Below are 19,155 nucleotides of genomic sequence, written 5' to 3' on the forward strand. Positions count from 1 at the left end.
GCGCGCCTATTTTGTCCAAATGCATTAAAGTCAATGGGCGTCCGCATAATTTTGACATGCAACAATTTTTTAAATATGCGACTATTCTGATGCGCACCCAATTTTTTTGCCGCTTCAGATTTTTGCTGCAGTTTATTCGCTGGCAGCGAAACGCGGAAATACACCGTGAATTCACGCCTGCCAAATTTATTCGCTCATCACTTAGTAACATAGTAAAATTGTAAGTAAGGTTGAAAAAAGACACATATCCATCGAGTTCAACCTTTTTTTTTTTTATTAACTACCTATCTGCCAGTTGATCCAGAGGAAGGCAAAAAAACCCATCTGAAGCCTCTACAATTTGCCTTAGAGGGGGAAAAATTCCTTCCTGACTCCAAAATGGCAATCGGACTAGTCCCTGAATCAACTTGTACTATGAGCTATCTCCCATAACCCTGTATTCCCTTACTTGCTAAAAAGCCATCCAAACCCTTCTTAAAGCTATCTAATGTATCAGCCTGTACCACTGATTCAGGGAGAGAATTCCACATCTTCACAGCTCTCACTGTAAAAAACCCCTTCCGAATATTTAGGCGGAACCTCTTTTCTTCTAATCGGAATGGGTGACCTCGTGTCAGCTGAAAAGACCTACTGGTAAATAAAGCATTAGAGAGATTATTATATGATCCCCTTATATATTTATACATAGTTATCATATCTCCCCTTAAGCACCTCTTCTCCAGCATGAACATCCCCAATTTGGCCAGTCTATCCTCATAGCTAAGATTTCCAATACCTTTTACCAGCTTAGTTGCCCTTCTCTGTACCCTCTCTAATACAATAATGTCCTGTTTGAGTGATGGAGACCAAAACTGTACGGCATATTCTAGATGGGGCCTTACAAGTGCTCTATACAGTGGAAGAATGACCCCCTCCTCCCTTGACTCTATGCCCCTTTTAATACAGCTCAAGACCTTATTTGCCCTTGATGCTGCGGACTGGCATTGCTTGCTACAGCCAAGTTTATCATCTACAAGGACTCCAAGGTCCTTTTCCATAATGGATTTGCCTAGTGCACTTACATTTACATTTAATTGATGAAAGTCATTTTGTGCATCAGGCTGCATGTTAAACAGTGTCTTATGTTACGCTGGCACTTGGCTTCAAGAGATGCTGTAGTCAGAATACTTCGCTGATTTATTACACATTGATTAGGGGTGTCCGAGGGATTCCTTTCAGTTTGAGCTATTTCAATTCACAATTTAACAACAATTACCTGACTGTCAGTAACATTTTCCTGAAAGGAAGGAAAGTGTTAACAATAGTAATAATCATACTGATACACATGCCGATTCATCTGTATGTATTCAACTAGACTTAGGGCAGTGGAACGCATGAATTTCCTACGGTTGTCAGACATTTTGAACTGTTATTTTCCATCTGTTTACACAACTGATGACCCTATCAATTAATGCTTCCTTTTTAATTGACCCAAATAAATCTGTGTGGCATGGAAGGTAGGAAAGTCCCAGAGTGGAGTTCTTCTTCAAGTGTGCAGCACCTGTTAGGTGTCAGGTGCCCCCAGGTGTAGGGCCCTAAAGGGACCAAAATCTGTCTCAATCAATTTCTCAAGTTATGGATGGTAAGAAAGGGTAATGAGGGAGATGATCCTAAAATAAATTTGAAATCACAAGGTTATGAGCTTGGGCCAGGATGGTTTTATGATTAATAGATATTGCAAATGCAATTCCCTTCTGTGAGGGGGTGAGCAGGAACCTAAACCTTGGGATGGCCTTGGATGTGATCTACTCTGATAAAGTTTTTGATATAGCACCATACAGATGGTTACTGATTAAATTGTTAAGACTTCTGCCACTTTACAGAGATATTTGACTAAATTGGAAAACTGGGCAGCAACCTGGCAAACAAGGTTCAATGATGATAAATGCAAGTTGTATAAATAAAATAAATGCTAGCTTTATGCTAGTAAAACTATCAATGCTAGTCTATAAGTGCAAGGTAGTGATGAAGGGAATCTGTCCTGAGTAATTCGCAAAATGCATGGAAGTCTAAATTTTTACGTGCGTGACAATTTTTTCTTACTCCAAATGCATTAAAGTCAAGGGGCAGTTTTTCTTATGGCTTCTTTTTTGTTTCAGTGACAAATTTGTCTTGGTGACTTTTTTGTCATGGCAAAATCTTTCTTGGCGGATTTTTTCTGCAGTTTCATTAAAAGAATTTGCAGATGGCAAAATGCTAAAATTCACAGCAAATCTATACCTGGTGAAAACATTTGCTCATCACTAGTGGAAGGTTATGCACTTGGGTAGAAATAACATAAACTTGAGTTAATAGATACAAATTGGTGTAATTCTAGGCAGTGCCAGTGGTTACTAAAGCAAATAAAGTATCTAATTTGAGTATGCAGTGCAGTTTTGGCCTCTGGTCCTTAAAAAGAATATAAATGAGCTGGAGAGAGTGCAAAGATGTGCAACTAAACTGGTAAGAGGGATGAAAGAGTTCAACTATGATGTTAAAGTTGGGGCTGTTTTCTCTGGAAAAAAAGGCACTTGCAAATGGGCATGATTACTCTTTACAAGCACATTAGAGAACATTATAGACAAGTGGGAGATCTTTTTTTTCACAAAAAGAAGAACAAAGAACCAGAAGACTTCCCTTTAACCTTGAAGAAATGAACTTTCTTCAGAAGCAATGTAGGTGGTTCTTCACAGTGAGGGCATCAAGGTTGGATAATGCTCTGCTGGGTGATGTTGTGATGGCAGATTCTATTAATGCCTTTAAGAGTGGCTTGGATGATTTCTTGAACAAGCATAACATCCAAGTCTATAAAGTTCCTAAGAAACAACCGTGTGGTGAGATTTTTATTTTTTTAAAAAACAAATTGTAGGGAAAAAAGACCGTTTTTGAAGCTGGTTTGAAAATATAGTAAAAGCAATCACTTGCAGAAAGCACAAGGAACTTACTCATGTTTTCTTACCTGAAGATGATCCTCAAAAATGCCTTATTTTGTTTGTTGCATATCACAGTTACATAGTTATGTTGGGTTGAAAAAAAGGCAAAGTCCATCAAGTTGAAGCACCAGTGCACATATTTACACGGTCAGGACTTATTGGGATTCAATGCTTGGAATAGCTTTTGTATTTACCAGTTGCACCCCTGGAGGTCCTTAGTGCTCTCCTATTTTGGGTTCTTGATGCACCTGTTGTGTTCCTTCCTTCTGCTCCCTTTCTCTTCCTATTTGCACTACAACCACATGTGCACTTTTTCTGAGCCTGAAAACTAACATGTAAGTAAGTGAATAAATTGGGCTAAATTGGGCTTATCCAATAGTTTGGTCTGTGGCCAACTATAGGGTGACGTAGAGGCACAATATAGACCTATAGCAAGAAGCTGTTCCTATCACCAATCAAATATAGACAGGGGAAGTCTCCATCATGGCTAGTATTAAGGAAGAAACAGCCCCATATCAGTCATGTACACTCTAGGGGGTTATTTATCAAAGTCCAAATGTATTTTAACATGTTCTGCCATAAACTCAGATTACATCCAAATGGGTTTTTTTCCGCTTATTTATTATTACATTTTTCCCGAAAATGTGGTTTTCAGGAAAAAGTCAGAATTTCACAATTTTTTGGGATTTTTCCACCCGAAACGCAGATTTTGTATGCTTTTTTCCCTGAAACTAGGGATGTAGCGAACGTCGGAAAAAAAGTTCGCGAACATATTCGCGAACTTGCGCAAAAATGCGAGCGGTTCGCGAACGGTTCGCGAACCCCATAGACTTCAATGGGAAGGCGAACTTTAACATCTAGAAAAGACATTTCTGGCCAGAAAAATGATTTTAAAGTTGTTTAAAGGGTGCAACGACCTGGACAGTGGCATGCCAGAGGGGGATCAAGGGCAAAAATGTATCTGAAAAATCTGCCTGTGTGTGCTTGGAAGAGATAGTGTAGGGGGAGAGCTGTTAGTGATTTCAGGGACACCAGTCCCACTCCCCAACACTGCTAGACTAATAGCACTGGGCTCTTATAGTAGTAGTAGTAGTAGTAGTAGTAAAACAACAAAAAAATAAATAAAAGCAGTCCTTACAAGGACTACTGTTATTGCAGCAGTCAGCAGATGAGATCAGAAGCAGGACAGCTGCCCACTGCAGCTACATACAGAGCACTGCAGTAGAAGGTAGATTACTAGCCAGCAAAGCTACCTAAGCTTAAATGTCCCTCAAACCCCTGCAGACTTCTGTCCCTCCAATAACAGAGCAGTATCAAAACGATTACTAGCCAGCAAACTTTCAACTGTCCCTGAAATCACTAACAGGCAGCAGCTCTCTCCCTACACTATCTCTTCAGCACACACAGGCAGAGTGAAAAAACGCTGCAGGGCTTCGGTTTTTATAGGGAAGGGGAGTGGTCCAGGGGAGAGCTTCCTGATTGGCTGCCATGTACCTGCTGGTCTGGGGTGAGAGGGCAAAAAAAAGCGCCAACAATGGCGAACCCAAAATGGCGAACGTCGCGCGACGTTCGCGAACTTCCGGCGAGCGCGAACACCCGATGTTCGCGCGAACAAGTTCGCCGGCGAACAGTTCGCGACATCTCTACCTGAAACCTCCGAAATCTTCAGGGTATTGCATGAAACACAGCGCACATCAAAAAATCATTCGACTTCTCCTATTGACTTATATGAAACCTTGACAGGTCTGAGATGCTGGATTTTCTGATTCGGACTTTCCGTCCTTGGAATGGATAATAAATTCAGAAAAATTTGTGATTTTTTAAAGTCCGATGTTATACTAAAAAATCAAAAAATATTTGGGATTTCTGCATTCAAAGTTTGGTAAATAACCCCCTTAGTGTTCCAAGGTCACTTCTGGCTGGGGTCTGGCTGCACCCCACCTTGGGGTGCAGAGTCCAGTGTCAGCAAGTACAAAGGCGGCATTAACATCTACTGCTGGTATCCCCCATTCTCACTCAGTTGGGCAACTTGGGTGGGGGGGGGTACCTACATGCCTCTCATGAAAGTAAAAGTGCTCCCCTTATTGCTCATTTAAAAAGTACTTGTGTCCAACATAAAAAAATCCAGCGTGAGGTGCAAATGTCAGTGTCGGTGGGTGTTGTACAGCCCTATCCTTACTGCCTGCCATAGGGCAGACAGAAGTTACACAGTCCTGCTGCGGACTGCGACTGTCGTACTCCCTGACTTGCATGTCCGAATGACGCTCAAGTGAGCCTCCCCTTAGCTTGATAGACAGCGGAACAAAACACATATCTGGAAGTTTCTGAGCATGAGGCTGTATCCTCAATAACGTAAAAATGAAATCCTTCACCAAAAATTTCACAGATCCAAAAAGCCTTTATGTGTCAGAAGGTTTCTCACTTACAGAATTACAAATTTCTTTTGCTGGTTTTTGAAGACTTTGATACATATCCCCCCTTCACATCTTCATACACAAGGGACCAATTGAAAGCTAAGGGTATTGCTGCAAGTTTTTGAAGAAGGAAACTCAAGCGAATGCAGCTGTAGATTGCTCCAGACAACACAAAAACCATATTTTCATGTCCAGCTGACATGCCTCAGAAGTATTCACAGTATGGATTTAATGGACACTAAAAATTGTCTGAAAATGCTGGAGAAAGAAAGACAAATGGGAGAATTGGAGCACCCTGAGAAATGTTTGTAACCTCACTAGGCTCATTCAAATGCCTTAGCCGTGGCTTGGTGGAAGAAATGTCTGTTGCAGTTTTATTTATAAAGGAGATTTAAGCTTATTATGGTATGTAATTGAAATATGAAGTCAGATATATTAATATATACAAAATACAAATTTCACTTTTTATCCCAAGACGCAATACATTTGGCAACTAAAACGACTGCCTATGCCTAGAACTAAATGGATATACAAGGTAGTATATTTAGAAATAATGGTTTCATTCTCTCACAGGGGCGTCCAACTTGTGACCTTCCATCTGTTGTTTAGTTATAAGTCCCAGCATTCAATGAACCTGATGCACCAAGCAGCCAAACTGTGTTCCCTATTACATTCAGACACAATGGTCAACTTCATCTTCTATCAGGCAGGAAACCCACACAAGTATATGGGGAACATACAATCCCTTGCAAATAGTTTTCTTACTGGAATTAAACCTAAGACCCCAATACTGGCACATAGGCACATAGGCACTCCCCCTCCCATCCCTACCCATCCCCCCATGCGTATTATTTAGATGTGCAAGTTGGGTGCTGTCTTTTAACAAGCTATAAGGACAGGGCTGACTTGCACTCACAGCCTTAGTACTATGCTTCTCATGACGAATTTCCAATCAGAAAATAAAACTACCACTGCCATAGGACCAACCTAAATAAATGTGCCCTTTAGCACCCCTGCCCTTGTGACTGGGGCCATTGTAAACAACTCTGTATTTATTGGGCCTGTAAGGGGGGACAATGGGAATCATGAGGTTAGGTACAGAAGAGAGGATTAGCTTTATGAACAAAAGGGAATAGTTTTTGCTGTAGAATTTGAAAAGGCAAATCCGTCTGCCTTCCAGAGGATCCATGCATCGCCCACCATGAAAAGCAGAGGGACTCAAGTCTAGAATTTGTCACTTTAAAGGAGAACTAAAGCCTAACTTAAGAAGTAGAATATAAATGTTGTACATTATGTTTTGTGCTTCTGTACCAGCCCAAGGCAACCACAGCCCTTTAGCAGTAAAGATCTGTGTCTCCAAAGATGCCCCAGTAGCTCCCCATCTTCTTTTCTGCTGATTCACGGCACATGCTCTGTGCTGCTGTCACTTACTGAGCTTAGGGACCCACTCACAATATACAGTACACATAGAATAGAAATGTCACAATATATGGCTGATTAGTAATTAATACAGATAATTACTACATGGCAGCACAGAAACCAGTGCAATTAGCATCAGAATTTAATAATCAGCCCTGGTGCATCAGTTTATATTACAGGCCAACCTCATTATCTGCTTAATAATTTGAGACGACCCCAAAGCTTAGCTTCTCAACAGCTGCTTAATAGCTTTTCAATTGTTTTTAAAAAAAATGTTTTTAACCATTTGAGGGTCATGCCACATTTGTTTTAGGGTGGGCTCATGTTTAGGACAAGAGAGGATCACTTTTGTCTTTATTTTGCTTCCTTGGACATTTGTAACAATAAGTGGCCACTTCAAACATTTGCACCAACGTCACTAATAAAGACATATATATATATATATATATATATATATATATATATATATATATATATCCTATATGTACCAGCCATATTTAAATTTTAAATTGACGTAAGAGTAAAGGTGGCCATACACGGGCCGATAAAAGCTGCCGACAGACCGTGTCGGCAGCTTATTGGCCCGTGTATGGGGCCCCCCGACGGGCTTCACCGATCGAGATCTGGCCGAAAGTCGGCCAGATCTCGATCGGATGGGACAGAAAATCCCGTCGGATCGCGGCCGCATCTATTCGTTAAGGCATCGTTAGGATCCGATCGTTTGGGCCCTAGGGCCCACGATCGGATCAGCCCGATATTGCCCACCTCAAGGTGGGCATATCGGAGGGAGATCCGCTCGTTTGGCGACATTGCCAAACGAGCGGATCTGTCAGTGTATGGGCACCTTAAGTTTGATAACAAAGTTTAGGAAAAAAGTAGCGCTAATGAAAGTTCGCTTAGAAATGCTCGTGCTGACAAATTTCCCCCAAAGAGCAATACAAAGATTGGAACAGTTCACTCACTTAGTGTAATGGGGATCCAAATATCTGCTTCCCCCTACTCCATACCCATTTGTGCCAAATTGACAAAGAGGTTCTTCTAAAAAACATTTAACATGTTTAAAAAACAAAACAAATAAAGACCATTATAATAAAATGGCTCATATCTTATTTAAAGACTATGCTCATATCCTTCTTTAACCAGACCGTTTGGATGCTATCAAGGCTATTTGTTCCAAAAAACATCAACATTCTCAACTATATTAGAACATTTGAAAGCCAATACCAAACACCCCCCTCCCGCCCTCGGCGCAGATCAAAGAATTAATAAAATACCAATAACTCACACAATAACTAACCGATTGTACAGTCATTTGTATTTGAGACAAGAGAAAAGCAGCATCATTTTTTTTCTACAAATATATAAAAATACTCTTAAGAACAAACATTGTGTTACATCATACATGGAAAGAAAACCAAATGGAAATGATTTGCTGGATGCTGAAGCTTAACTTCCTGCTGGGATCACAGAATATAAATAATCATTCTGCAGCTTCGGAGCACATTATCTACTTGAGATTTATTGTCAGGGTGCCTGTTTAGCCTGCGTTTTAGCCAAATTTCCCAGTTGATGAGTTCTGTATTAGCGAGGTAGCAATACACATATCATTATGTGCAAGTGCAGCTAGCAGTTAGTGTTTCAATCTACATGATCTCTGGTTGTGAGACGACTGATCCTCAGCACTGTAGAATATTAATGTCAGACTTACTGCTCTCCAGCTGATATGGACTACAACAGTAAGCATACCCAGTGTGCAGTTCATAGCAGCTGGAAAGTTCTGAACTTGCTGTATAACTATATAAGTCCCCTTTGCCTATTTATCCCACCCTGCATTTTCCGCGACGTTCTTGCTGCTGGAAGTGTCTCAGTTTGTGGCCCCACACATCTCGCCAAGGAAGGGACAAGCTATTCTTATCTAAAATCAGACGAGCCGGATCTGGAGATTCTTCATCGTTGCCAATGATCAGATAGGACTTTCCCACTTGCACTCTGAGACAGTCACATGCCAGATCTCGATCTGGAACCCAAAGTGGTTGGTCCCCACGGCGAATAGGCACTCTGCGCTGTCTGTATACTGTAAGGACAGTAGCTGTAAATTGCCACCATTCTCCAGACTTCTCCATAGACAAGAGCTGAGCTCGAAGAACTGTCAATGAGAGAAAGCAACAATAATAACTACTAGATGGAACTGAGTTTTTAGTCTAAGAAATGTCAACTGCACTTGCAAATACAGGTGTGGGACCTGATATCCAGAATGCTCGGGTTTTCCGTATCTTTTCATAATTTGGATCTTCATAACTTAAGTCTACTACAATATCATATAAACATTAAATAACCTGGTTTTGCTTGCAATACGGATTAATTATATCTTAATTGGGATCAAGTACAAGGTAGTGTTTTATTATTACAGAGTAAAAAGAAATTATTTTTAAAAATTTGAATTATTTAATTTATAATGGAGTCTATGACCTTTACATAATTCGGGACATTCTGGATAATGGGTTTCCGGATAACAGATCCCATACCTGTATTTTAAGGTTGGATTAGTTTTAAAAAATATTTTGATCACAATTAATCTTTATGGCCACTCCAGACATATAACAGAAGCAAGAGATCATTTCATAGAACTCATCTAATACAATGCTCCTCCCCCCTTCACGTCCCAGGCACAACACATGCTCAGTCTATATAATTTTGGCAGGAGCAGGTGACCATACACTGGGAAATTGTAGACCTGCAAAACCCTGTACGTACAGTGACTATAGAAGAAGCAGACCCCGCAGTTGCTGCAGGACTGCTGGGTCTGCTTCCTCTATAGTTAACAAGACCCCCCCTTCCCCAGCCACTCTCTTACCTATGGCGGGGAAGCAGAGATACATAGCAAAAAGTGGGCGTGATCTGGGTGGAGAGTGGGCGGTGTCAGTGCTGGAAGTGGGCAGGGCTGGAAGTGGACGGGAGAATGGGAGTCGCTGGGCACCTCTGAAGATTTATTTTGCAGGGCGGCCCGTTGCACTCTATTTACGCCACTGCTTGTGTACTATAAATACCGCATGTATATTTTTAGATAAATGCAAAGAAATCCCATTAAAGGCTCTTCATTCAAATCTGTTCGTGCAACCTTTCACTTTGCATATTTGTTCTCTGCTGGATCTGGCATGGTGTTAAAGGGCATGTAAAGGAAAAAAAATTAATTCTCATTTTTACTTTCTTTAATGAAAAAGAAACCTATTTCCAATATACTTTAAGTAAAAAATGTGTACTATTTTAATAAAACCTGACTGTATGCAGTGAAATTCTCCCTTCATTTACTGCTGTGGATAGGAATTGTCCAATGGTCCCTAACTGGTCTGCAGGGAAACAATCATACTTATGAACAGCAGGGGGAGCCCCTGCCTTACTTCCCAGTCATTCAGAACTCAAGCAGGTTTGTTTGTTTCCCTGTAGAGCAGTTGGCGACTGTGTAGAGATTTTTATTGGATTTTATTTTTGCCTTTATCAGCTTTATTGTTTCCAACTCCAGCTGCAGGGACAAAGATAATGGAGCCAGATTTAAACAGATAAACTTGGATACTATTTTGGAGGATTATTCTGATTTTTAATCAGTCTTACTGTATCGGCTTCTGGCAGATATTATTTGACTTGTGTTGTTTTGATAATTTATTCTATTTATTCTTTTTGCCAAGCTGTTAAACTTGATTTACCCACCTTGTCATGATGTACAGCATAACTTGTTTTAGTGCTTTTTATTATTTTAACTATTTACTGTTTTTACTTGATTCTTTCCTCTATGCTCACACATAATTAGGACACTTCACTTTCTATACATTTTTTCTTTTTGTATTGTTAATATTGGTGCATTTTACCATAGAGTCTGAGATGAATTCTACCATAGAGTATGGATTGGACTATACCATAGAGCAGGAGTGCCCATACTTTACTAATGTAAGGCCTACTTTTTAGTGATGTTATCCTATTATGATCTACATCCATAAAAGCATTGTTGGCATTCTGTTAAATGGAAAATATTACTTGAATATTGATTTATGAGAAACTTTTTATTGTTATATTCAACAAACAATTATTTCTAATGTAACTTTAACATAATAAATATCTGAATGAAAATCATGAAACAGGAGGACAATTTAGTCAAGCTGTTTATTGACAATGTCTTGAGATCTACTGATCCCCAGCTAAAGATCTACTGGTAGATCCCAATCTACTTTTTGGACACCCATGCCATAGAGCAGGGTTCCCCAACCTTTTTTACTCGTGAGCCACATTTAAGTGTAAAAGGAGTTGGAGAGCAACACAAGCATGAGAAAGTCCATGGGGATGTCAAATAAATGCTGTGGTTGGCTATTTGGTAGCCCCTATGAGGACTAGCAGCCTACAGGAGGCTCTATTTGGCAGAACACCTGGTTTTGATGAAACCAAAACTTGCCTCTAAGCCTGAAATTCAAAAATAAGCACCTGCTTTGAGGCTACTTGGAGCAACATCCAAGGGGTTGGTGAGCAACATGTTGCTCGCGAGCTACTGGTTGGGGATCACTGCCATAGAGTGAACAGTAGTGATGGGCGAATTTGCGCCGTTTCGCTTCGCCGAAAAATTTGCGAATTTCGTGCGAAATTCGCAAAATGGTTAAAAATTCATGAAACGTCGCCGGTGTCCGTTTTTTCCGACGCAGCAAAAGAAAAATTTTTTTTTTTGACGCCTGCGAATTTTTGCCGCGAATTTTCGCGGGCGTTTTGCGAATATATTCGCTGGCGGCGAATCGCAAATAAATTTGCCCATCACTAGTGAACAGTGTATTATACAGGTACTATAGAGTTGCCAGTCTCTATAGTTTTTTATGGTTGCCATAATTACCTTTCTCATTTTGGCCCATTTTTTGCACTGAGGGTTTGTAAGTAGTGGGTCTCTTGCAGTTCTGTTTTTTTTTTTGTTCCTGAGGAAGGTCACTCTATGTGCACGGAACGTTGCATTTTCAATAAAAACACTTTTGTTTTGTTGCTAAGACCTGCGCGGTATTCTTTGTTAAATTGTTTAAAATTTTTAACCAGCACCCAGGCATTTGCTTTCTATAGTTGGGTTCTCCTTTGTTATATATATATATATATATATATATATATATATATATATATATATACATCCACATAATGCATATATGTGTGTGTGTATCTATTTGTGTGTATAAATTTTCTAATAAGAAAAAGAAAATATTTGCTCACATGTGACCCTTGAACCCCAACAGCAATCCAGTAACCCCGGGACTCCACTTCTAACCAATCCTAATCCCACTGGATTTACCATTTTCCTGTCTCGTAATGACTTCAGTCTCTAATAAGACACTGCACCTGCCCCATAAGTCTCCTTAAAAACTTCCCAGTGGATAACAGCAGGACAGACGGTTCATTACATACCTTTCATTGTTTTGTCAGAAAACATCCCAAATTAATCCCATAAATTACTTTAATTCATTGCCATAATTCCAACATAATGAAAACAAGGGCACATCATGTAATTGTGTTAATAAATAGAGCCTCAACTATTTAAACATAAGCTTAATGCTATACTGATTGCATTATATTGTATATTCGTTAACTTATCCTCTTTATTGCTTACTCTGTTTATGTGAAAGGCATCTGGCAGAGATTTTAGATGGAAAATGTGAATTTCTGCATGGGAGTTTCTTCTAGTTAATATGTCAGGTCTGAGATAAACGAGGGAAGTAATGTGTACTTGATTAGCAGGTTTTTTTGTTTGCTTTCTAAAGAATGGCTTGATAGGTATTTTTTTTATGACATGGGTGATGCAGATTAATGGATTTATGAGTAACATGGCAAAAAAGGGCCCCCTGGTTTATTAACCCATTGGAACCAATCAGATATTTTTGTGATATAACTACAGCAAACTGACTAAAGCTATCAAAAGGTGATTATGAAAGACAGGAATAAGAAGAACTTTTGTACTGGAAATGGTGTAGAAACAGTGAAATCTACCAGGTGAAAGATACATATGGGGTAACATCAAATTTATGTAATTGAAATGGGGAAAATAGAAATGAGGGAAAATTATAGAGAAATGTGGGGCAGGTAATGTTGTGTCAGGGGACTGTGGTGGAAGTCCAGACCAAGCTTTAGGTAAAAGTCCAAGTTTGCGGTAACAGACAAGGGATCAGGAATAAGTGTAGTCAAATCCAGGCAGTAGTTCAATAGGCAGCCAGATAAATAGCAAAGTCAAGGTACAGGCAGGGTCAAAAGTCCAGGAATACAATAAACACGAACACCCAGGAATGCTTAAAACAAATACTATAATCGGGCATTGAACCGGCGCCCTTTTATTTTGAATTTGGAGCCAAAACGCAGCTTCCTGACATCACATGTTTGCGCGTTGACGTCAATGCACCAGCGCCTGAACCCACGCCGCTACCATGGGTGCAGCCATCTTTGATTTGCTCCTGACATGTCGATGCACCGGGTCATATTTCTAAGTGAAAATAGAGCTCTAGCTGATGATGCCTCTTAAACTCCTATACAAGTGTATATAGAGCAGATGTATTTCCCACTGGCAAAATATGGTGAGCTCTATTTCCACATTTTGATAATTATGTTGCATAGTATCAGGGGAGAAATAGATACAAAGAGATCATGATTAGAGGTTAAGAAACAGATGAGGTGAAGGTGTATGGAGATAGAGAAATAGTGCACACTTATCAAAGAGTGAAACTAGAGTTCTCAATAATTCACCAGAGGGGGAAAAGATCCCATTTAAGTGGATCAGGAGGGACAAAAAACTCCTCTGGTGAACTGCTGAACTCTAGTTTCATGTTTTGATATATAAAGAACATAAAGATAAAAGGCCTAGAGCAAAAGAAGAAGAAAATGGTGGGGATAAGGAAAAGTAAAGCAAATATGGAGTAAGAAATATATCACTAATTTTGCAAATTATAGAACTACTACTAGTTTACTCTAGCCTGTAATTGGCCCTGTGGGTAGATCTATTTCCAGTGTTAGATATCAGTTCTGTTTTTGATTTATGGAAACTTAGGATGTTGCTAAAAATAAAATGGATTTTGGTTGGTTTGTCCAGTTAGGCCACCTATGTATTGATCTAATTTTTTGGTCCCTGGACTAATGACTGGACCAAATGGGGGCATATGTGGGCCACGTCAGTGGGTCAGCTGAAAGCATTCTTAAAATTTCTTAAAAGATATCTTGTAGAAGATTGGGCAGCCAAATGATTTTCAACAAAGGAAGGGCCTGTAAACTATTGAGTTAATTTGAAGAGGCTGATTTGGCAGTTATGTATGGCTAATTTAAGGTAGCATTTCACAGCCACTAAACCAACATAGCATATCTGAAAAATTGTGGGTATACAGTATGTTGACACCACATACATTCTTACTGGGTCAGATAGATGGCCCACTTTTACTTTTGGGTGATGTTGTTGTATGTGACATTGGTTGGCTTAATCAATCATAAGGGAGATCAATATGCGGACCAAGGAAAAAATGGAAAAAATTAGAAATTTAAAAAAGATGGCACATCAGATCAAAGTAAACGGAAATAGCAAATTGTTTGAAAAAAAAATATGGTTTACACAAAACACAGACACAGAATTAAGAAAAATAGGCAAAAAAAATCAGTGATGCTGATCAGTAAAATGGTGACATATATGGCACTTTTATATTTTTACAAGTTTAGTTCATCATCATTATATTCAGCCTTATGTGTTTATATTCGCCACCCTCCTTGAGGATTTGCACTGGTTCTTGTCTAAACACCTTGGGTGGCTGCTCACACTTAACCTGTGGCCTCTTGGCTCTACTTTCAACAGTTACTCCATGGCCATCATTTGTCTGAAGACTGTTTGGTTTTATTGCACATGTCACAAAGGTGATGAATCAATACGGCTTCTTTTCTGTTGCTAGTGTCTCATACTAGAGGGCCTTTCATTCCTTTTATCAGCAGGGGCCTGGCCTTTACTACACAACTCTCTGGTCCTCTGCAGGCCTCCATTTATCATAAGTTTTAATAGCACACATTCTGTAGTGTGGTTGGTAGTCATCAAAATAAGGCCCACATGGCTAAAACATCTCTCACCTCTTAGGGCAGAGACACACTCTCAGATTCGGGAGATTAGTCGCCCAGCGACAAATCACCTCTTCTTCGGGGCGACTAATCTACCCGAACTGCCTCCTGCCGGCTGGAATCTAAATCGCCGGTGGGATGGCACTTGGTGCACTTCGTTTTCCGAAGACGCCCGAAGTTGCGTCACGAGGAAGCTTCGGGCAACTTCGGAAAACAAAGTGCTCCAAGAAGAGCCGATTTATCACCAGGCAACTAAATCTCCCTGAATCTGAGCATGTGTCTCTGCCCTTACAGTTTTTGTGGGAAGATACTGAGAGGCAACGAAATAAGATCTGTTTTTTCACATTATGTTTTTATTATTATTTGAAATACTAAAGTAAAATTACTAACCCAGTTCTCGCGTTTCTCTGCTTTCACTTTCTTTTAATATCTTTAGCTCCTATTCTTTCTAATCATGAAGAGGAAATCGGCTTAAGCAGATAATTCCCTTTGTGTTTTTAAAGAACATTCTTCTAACACAGCAGGACCTGGTCTGAGCCGTTGGCTGTCACCCCCCACACACACACACACATACACGCTCTGCCTTTCACCGCACACTTTGTTTCCCACCCTAATATCCCCACTTTTCCCCAAAGATGTTGTTTTCGCTAAGCCTATGAAATGATGATCCTTCAGTCATCTTATACTGGCTGTTCCTAGGGAATGAAGAAAAGGACCTGCTGGGAAGGACTCTGACCCAAATAGAGAAGGGCATGAAATAAAAGCTTTGGAATTCAGTTATTCTGCCCTATTCATGGATTTACATCTAAAAAGTACTCTCAGATTATAAGCAGGAGATCTATCACATTTCATTTTATATAGACACTGAGGAAGAAAATCTGCTCCTAAGATAAAGAAAAAATGGATAAAGAAAAACCAATGTTGAGCAACAGTGTGTCTAGCCCCACGCTCACGTGGGGCTAGACACACTGTTGCTCAACATTGGTTTTATGATGTATTATCAATAAAATTGGATTTTTTAAAAGGACCTTAATGCTGCCTGGTGCTCTGTGATTTAGATACCCATTCGATACAGCTCCCAGCGTGTCTTCCGGAGGCGCGTGCATGTGTCAGCACAGACGGCAAGGTCGGTACACAGCGAGGTGTGGGTGAGTGCTCTCCTTTGTTTGCCTTTAAAGTTGAGAAATCTGCCTTTTAATGTATGGTGGAAACCCTTTATCTGGAAGACCCCAGGTAAAAAGAATTCTGGATAATAGATCCCTCAGCTGTACTAACAATGTCCCCTAATTGTATGATTTGTTTCAAAACCTTTGCACATTTCTCACCTGTGTTTTGGTTTTACTTTTAGAAATGTAGTATCCATGAACAGTCTATATCAACAAGAATATTCAATGTAATCCTAAAGTGTAAGATATGTTTTATGTAAAACCCCTCCCTTTCAAAACTCTATTGTAGCAGAACTGATGACCTTTTCATGTGTTTATTTAATGCGGTGGAATTATATATAAAAGTCTTCAAAGTTCTTTTAGAATAAAAAGGAACTAGGAAGCAACTGCACACAATGACCTTTCAGATGAACAGTATGACCCACTATAATCAATTCATTATACAGAATGCTCTAACACAGAAGTGGAACATTGTGATTGTGATACTTGTATCACTCTGAGACTTACCATAATCCTTCTTGCAATACTTGCGTAAGTTCATATGTACACGACTATGGGAGGGCTTGCAATATGATTGGCACTCTGTACCTATGGTGCAAATATGCAAACATTTATTTCTTTAATGTAATTCAATTAATTTGCAATGCAGTTATAATAAAAATAAGAATTTAAAAACAATCTTCAAAGTACCGTTTATCCCTGCTTTCCATTCATGTGGATAACTGGCTGTAGTTGTCATCTCTTCTTGAACTCCTAGACACAACAGAAGAGACAATATGACATTTAGGGACTGTACACAATGTAATAATCCCCATAAGTAATGGAAAATGTTAAGACCCGCTTAAAGTTGGTTTATCATTTTAGGTGTACAAATAATAATAATACATATAATAAAGCTTTTTGAAAAGTAAACATAATTTCAAGCAACTTTGCAATATACATCATTTAAAAAAAAATGCTGACTTTTCATGATTTTTAATGGTTTGGTACAGTTCCCTAAGCCTAGCCCCCTGCTCTCCTGCTGATCTGTCTGACTACTTTGCTGAGCTGGCTGACTACTGTTACTTTGTATCAACAGCCATCTGTCCTTAGCCTGCATCCTCCAAACCCCACAATTCCCTGCACAAGTGATTTCAATAAGGAACAGAACATCATAGTGCAATGCATTGTGGGTTATGTAGTTCCTGCATGTTGTCTGTAAGATGTGGAGAAGTTTTTACAATTTGTAACATCAGTGTTTTAGTCCGTCCTTCCCTGCCAGTATTTCAAATGATGCAGAAAGAGAAGAACTGTTAAACAGCTGGATTTCAACATAGAAAATGGCGTTTATTCATACTTTTTGAACAAACTGGTAACTGTGATGGGTATATTAGGGGTTTCTATATTATGTGGGCCTCTTTATCAAGTTTTGGTTTGGAAGCCGGAGTTCCCCTTTAATTACAATTTTGTTTTCACTGCCAGATGGGTAGCTAAATGCTTTCACAGGTTTTCAAATGTTTTCTTTGCATAAAGGAAAAATGATTTGCACTAGAGATGAACTGAACCCTAGTTCAGAATTTGGCCTAATCTGAGCATTTTTTTAGTAGGATTTGGATTAGGCCGAATCCAAGAGTCTGGTCGTACTAAATCCAGACCCTATATAAAGATAAAAATCTGCACTGCACGCTTCACGTGTGCGTCAGTTTGTACATGCTCTTCATGCGCACAACAGCTAATTCCACCTCCTGTGGTACAGAGGATTTAGATTTGTTTCAGTATTCGCCCGAATCTGATAAGGAGAATTTGGGGATTGTCAAATACCAAATGGGTAGATTTGGTGCATTCATAGTTTGCAAAAAGGAAATTTTTTTCATACCTTATAGTCATATAGATTGAAAACATCGTTTTATAAATTCTCATCTCACTTTATATAAACCAGGGTAATTTCAAAGGGAAACAGGGTTGATAATATATGCCTCAAATGCAGACATAATTGCCAAATACTTTTACACATGACAACTTTTGTGTTGCACCAAATGTTTCCGTGGCAATTTTTTGCCACAGTTTTGCGAAAAAAATTTGCAGGTGGCGAAGTGCAGACGTTTGTTGTGAATCTATGCCTGGTGAATAAATCCACTTATCACTAGTGACAGATATTAGTCAGCATTTTATCCTGACAACGTTGGGAAAAGTCTAAACGTTTCATTTATATTCTACTGTTATAGAGTTTTTACCTGGGAACATTCTGGGCTGTTGGTTGTTTAGTAGGGATTCGGTTCGGGATTCGGCCAGATTTCGGCCTTTTTCAGCTGGATTCGGATTTGGCCGAAACCTTCTGCCCAGCCGAACCAAATCCGAATCCTAATTTGCATATGCAAATTAGGGGTGGGGAGGAAAATCACATGACTTTTTGTCACAAAACAAAGAAGTAAAAAATGTTTACCCCTTCCCACCACTAATTTGCATATGCAAATTAGGATTCGGATTCGGTTCGGTATTCGGCCGAATCGTTCACAAAGGATTCGGGGGGTTGGCCCAATCCAAAATAGTGGATTCGGTGCATCCCTATTGTTTAGTCAGTAAATATAACACATACATTGAGAAAACTGTATAATACTGCTTTGGTATAATTATATGATTATCGATGGCGGGAACATTTCTTAAACTAACAGTTTAGTGTAAAATAAAAACTGGGTAAATGGATAGGCTGTGCAAAATAAAAAATGTTTCTAATATAGTTATTTAGCCAAAAACTTAGGGGGTTATTTATCAAAGTTCGAATTTATCTCAACATGTTCTGTCAAAAACTCTGATTACATCTTCGCTGTTTTTTTCCGCTTATTTATTATTCGATTTTCCTGAAAATGTGGTTTGCTGGAAAAAAATCTGAATTTTGAAATTTTTTGGGATTTTCCACCTGAAAACTCAGACTTTGTATGCTTTTTTCACAAAAACTCTGAAATCTTCGTGGTATTGCATGAAACACAGTGCACAGCAAAAAATCATTGGGACTTCTCCCATTGACTTTTATGCAACCTCGACAGGTCTGAGATGCCGGATTTTCTGATTTTGACTTTTTACATCCTCGGGGTATAATAAATTCCAAAAGATTCGTGATTTTTTAAAAGTCCGATT

The 19,155-nt window shown here is 39.4% G+C and overlaps 1 protein-coding gene across 1 annotated transcript in view; it reads right to left on the minus strand.

The window, feature by feature from the left end:
- Positions 1–8,082: 8,082 nt before the first annotated feature.
- ntn5.S (netrin 5 S homeolog) overlaps positions 8,083–19,155 on the minus strand; it is a 74,712-nt gene continuing 63,639 nt past the window's right edge. The window contains exons 5-7 of the mRNA XM_018228085.2: positions 16,732–16,794; positions 16,549–16,629; positions 8,083–8,930 (exon numbers count right to left, since the gene is read on the minus strand). Of these exons, the coding sequence (XP_018083574.1) occupies positions 8,602–8,930; positions 16,549–16,629; positions 16,732–16,794 (473 nt within the window). The 3' untranslated portion in view covers positions 8,083–8,601. The remainder of the gene's footprint in view (positions 8,931–16,548; positions 16,630–16,731; positions 16,795–19,155) is intronic.

This window comes from Xenopus laevis, chromosome 7S, assembly GCF_017654675.1.
Source record: "Xenopus laevis strain J_2021 chromosome 7S, Xenopus_laevis_v10.1, whole genome shotgun sequence".
Taxonomy (NCBI): Eukaryota; Metazoa; Chordata; class Amphibia; order Anura; family Pipidae; genus Xenopus; species Xenopus laevis.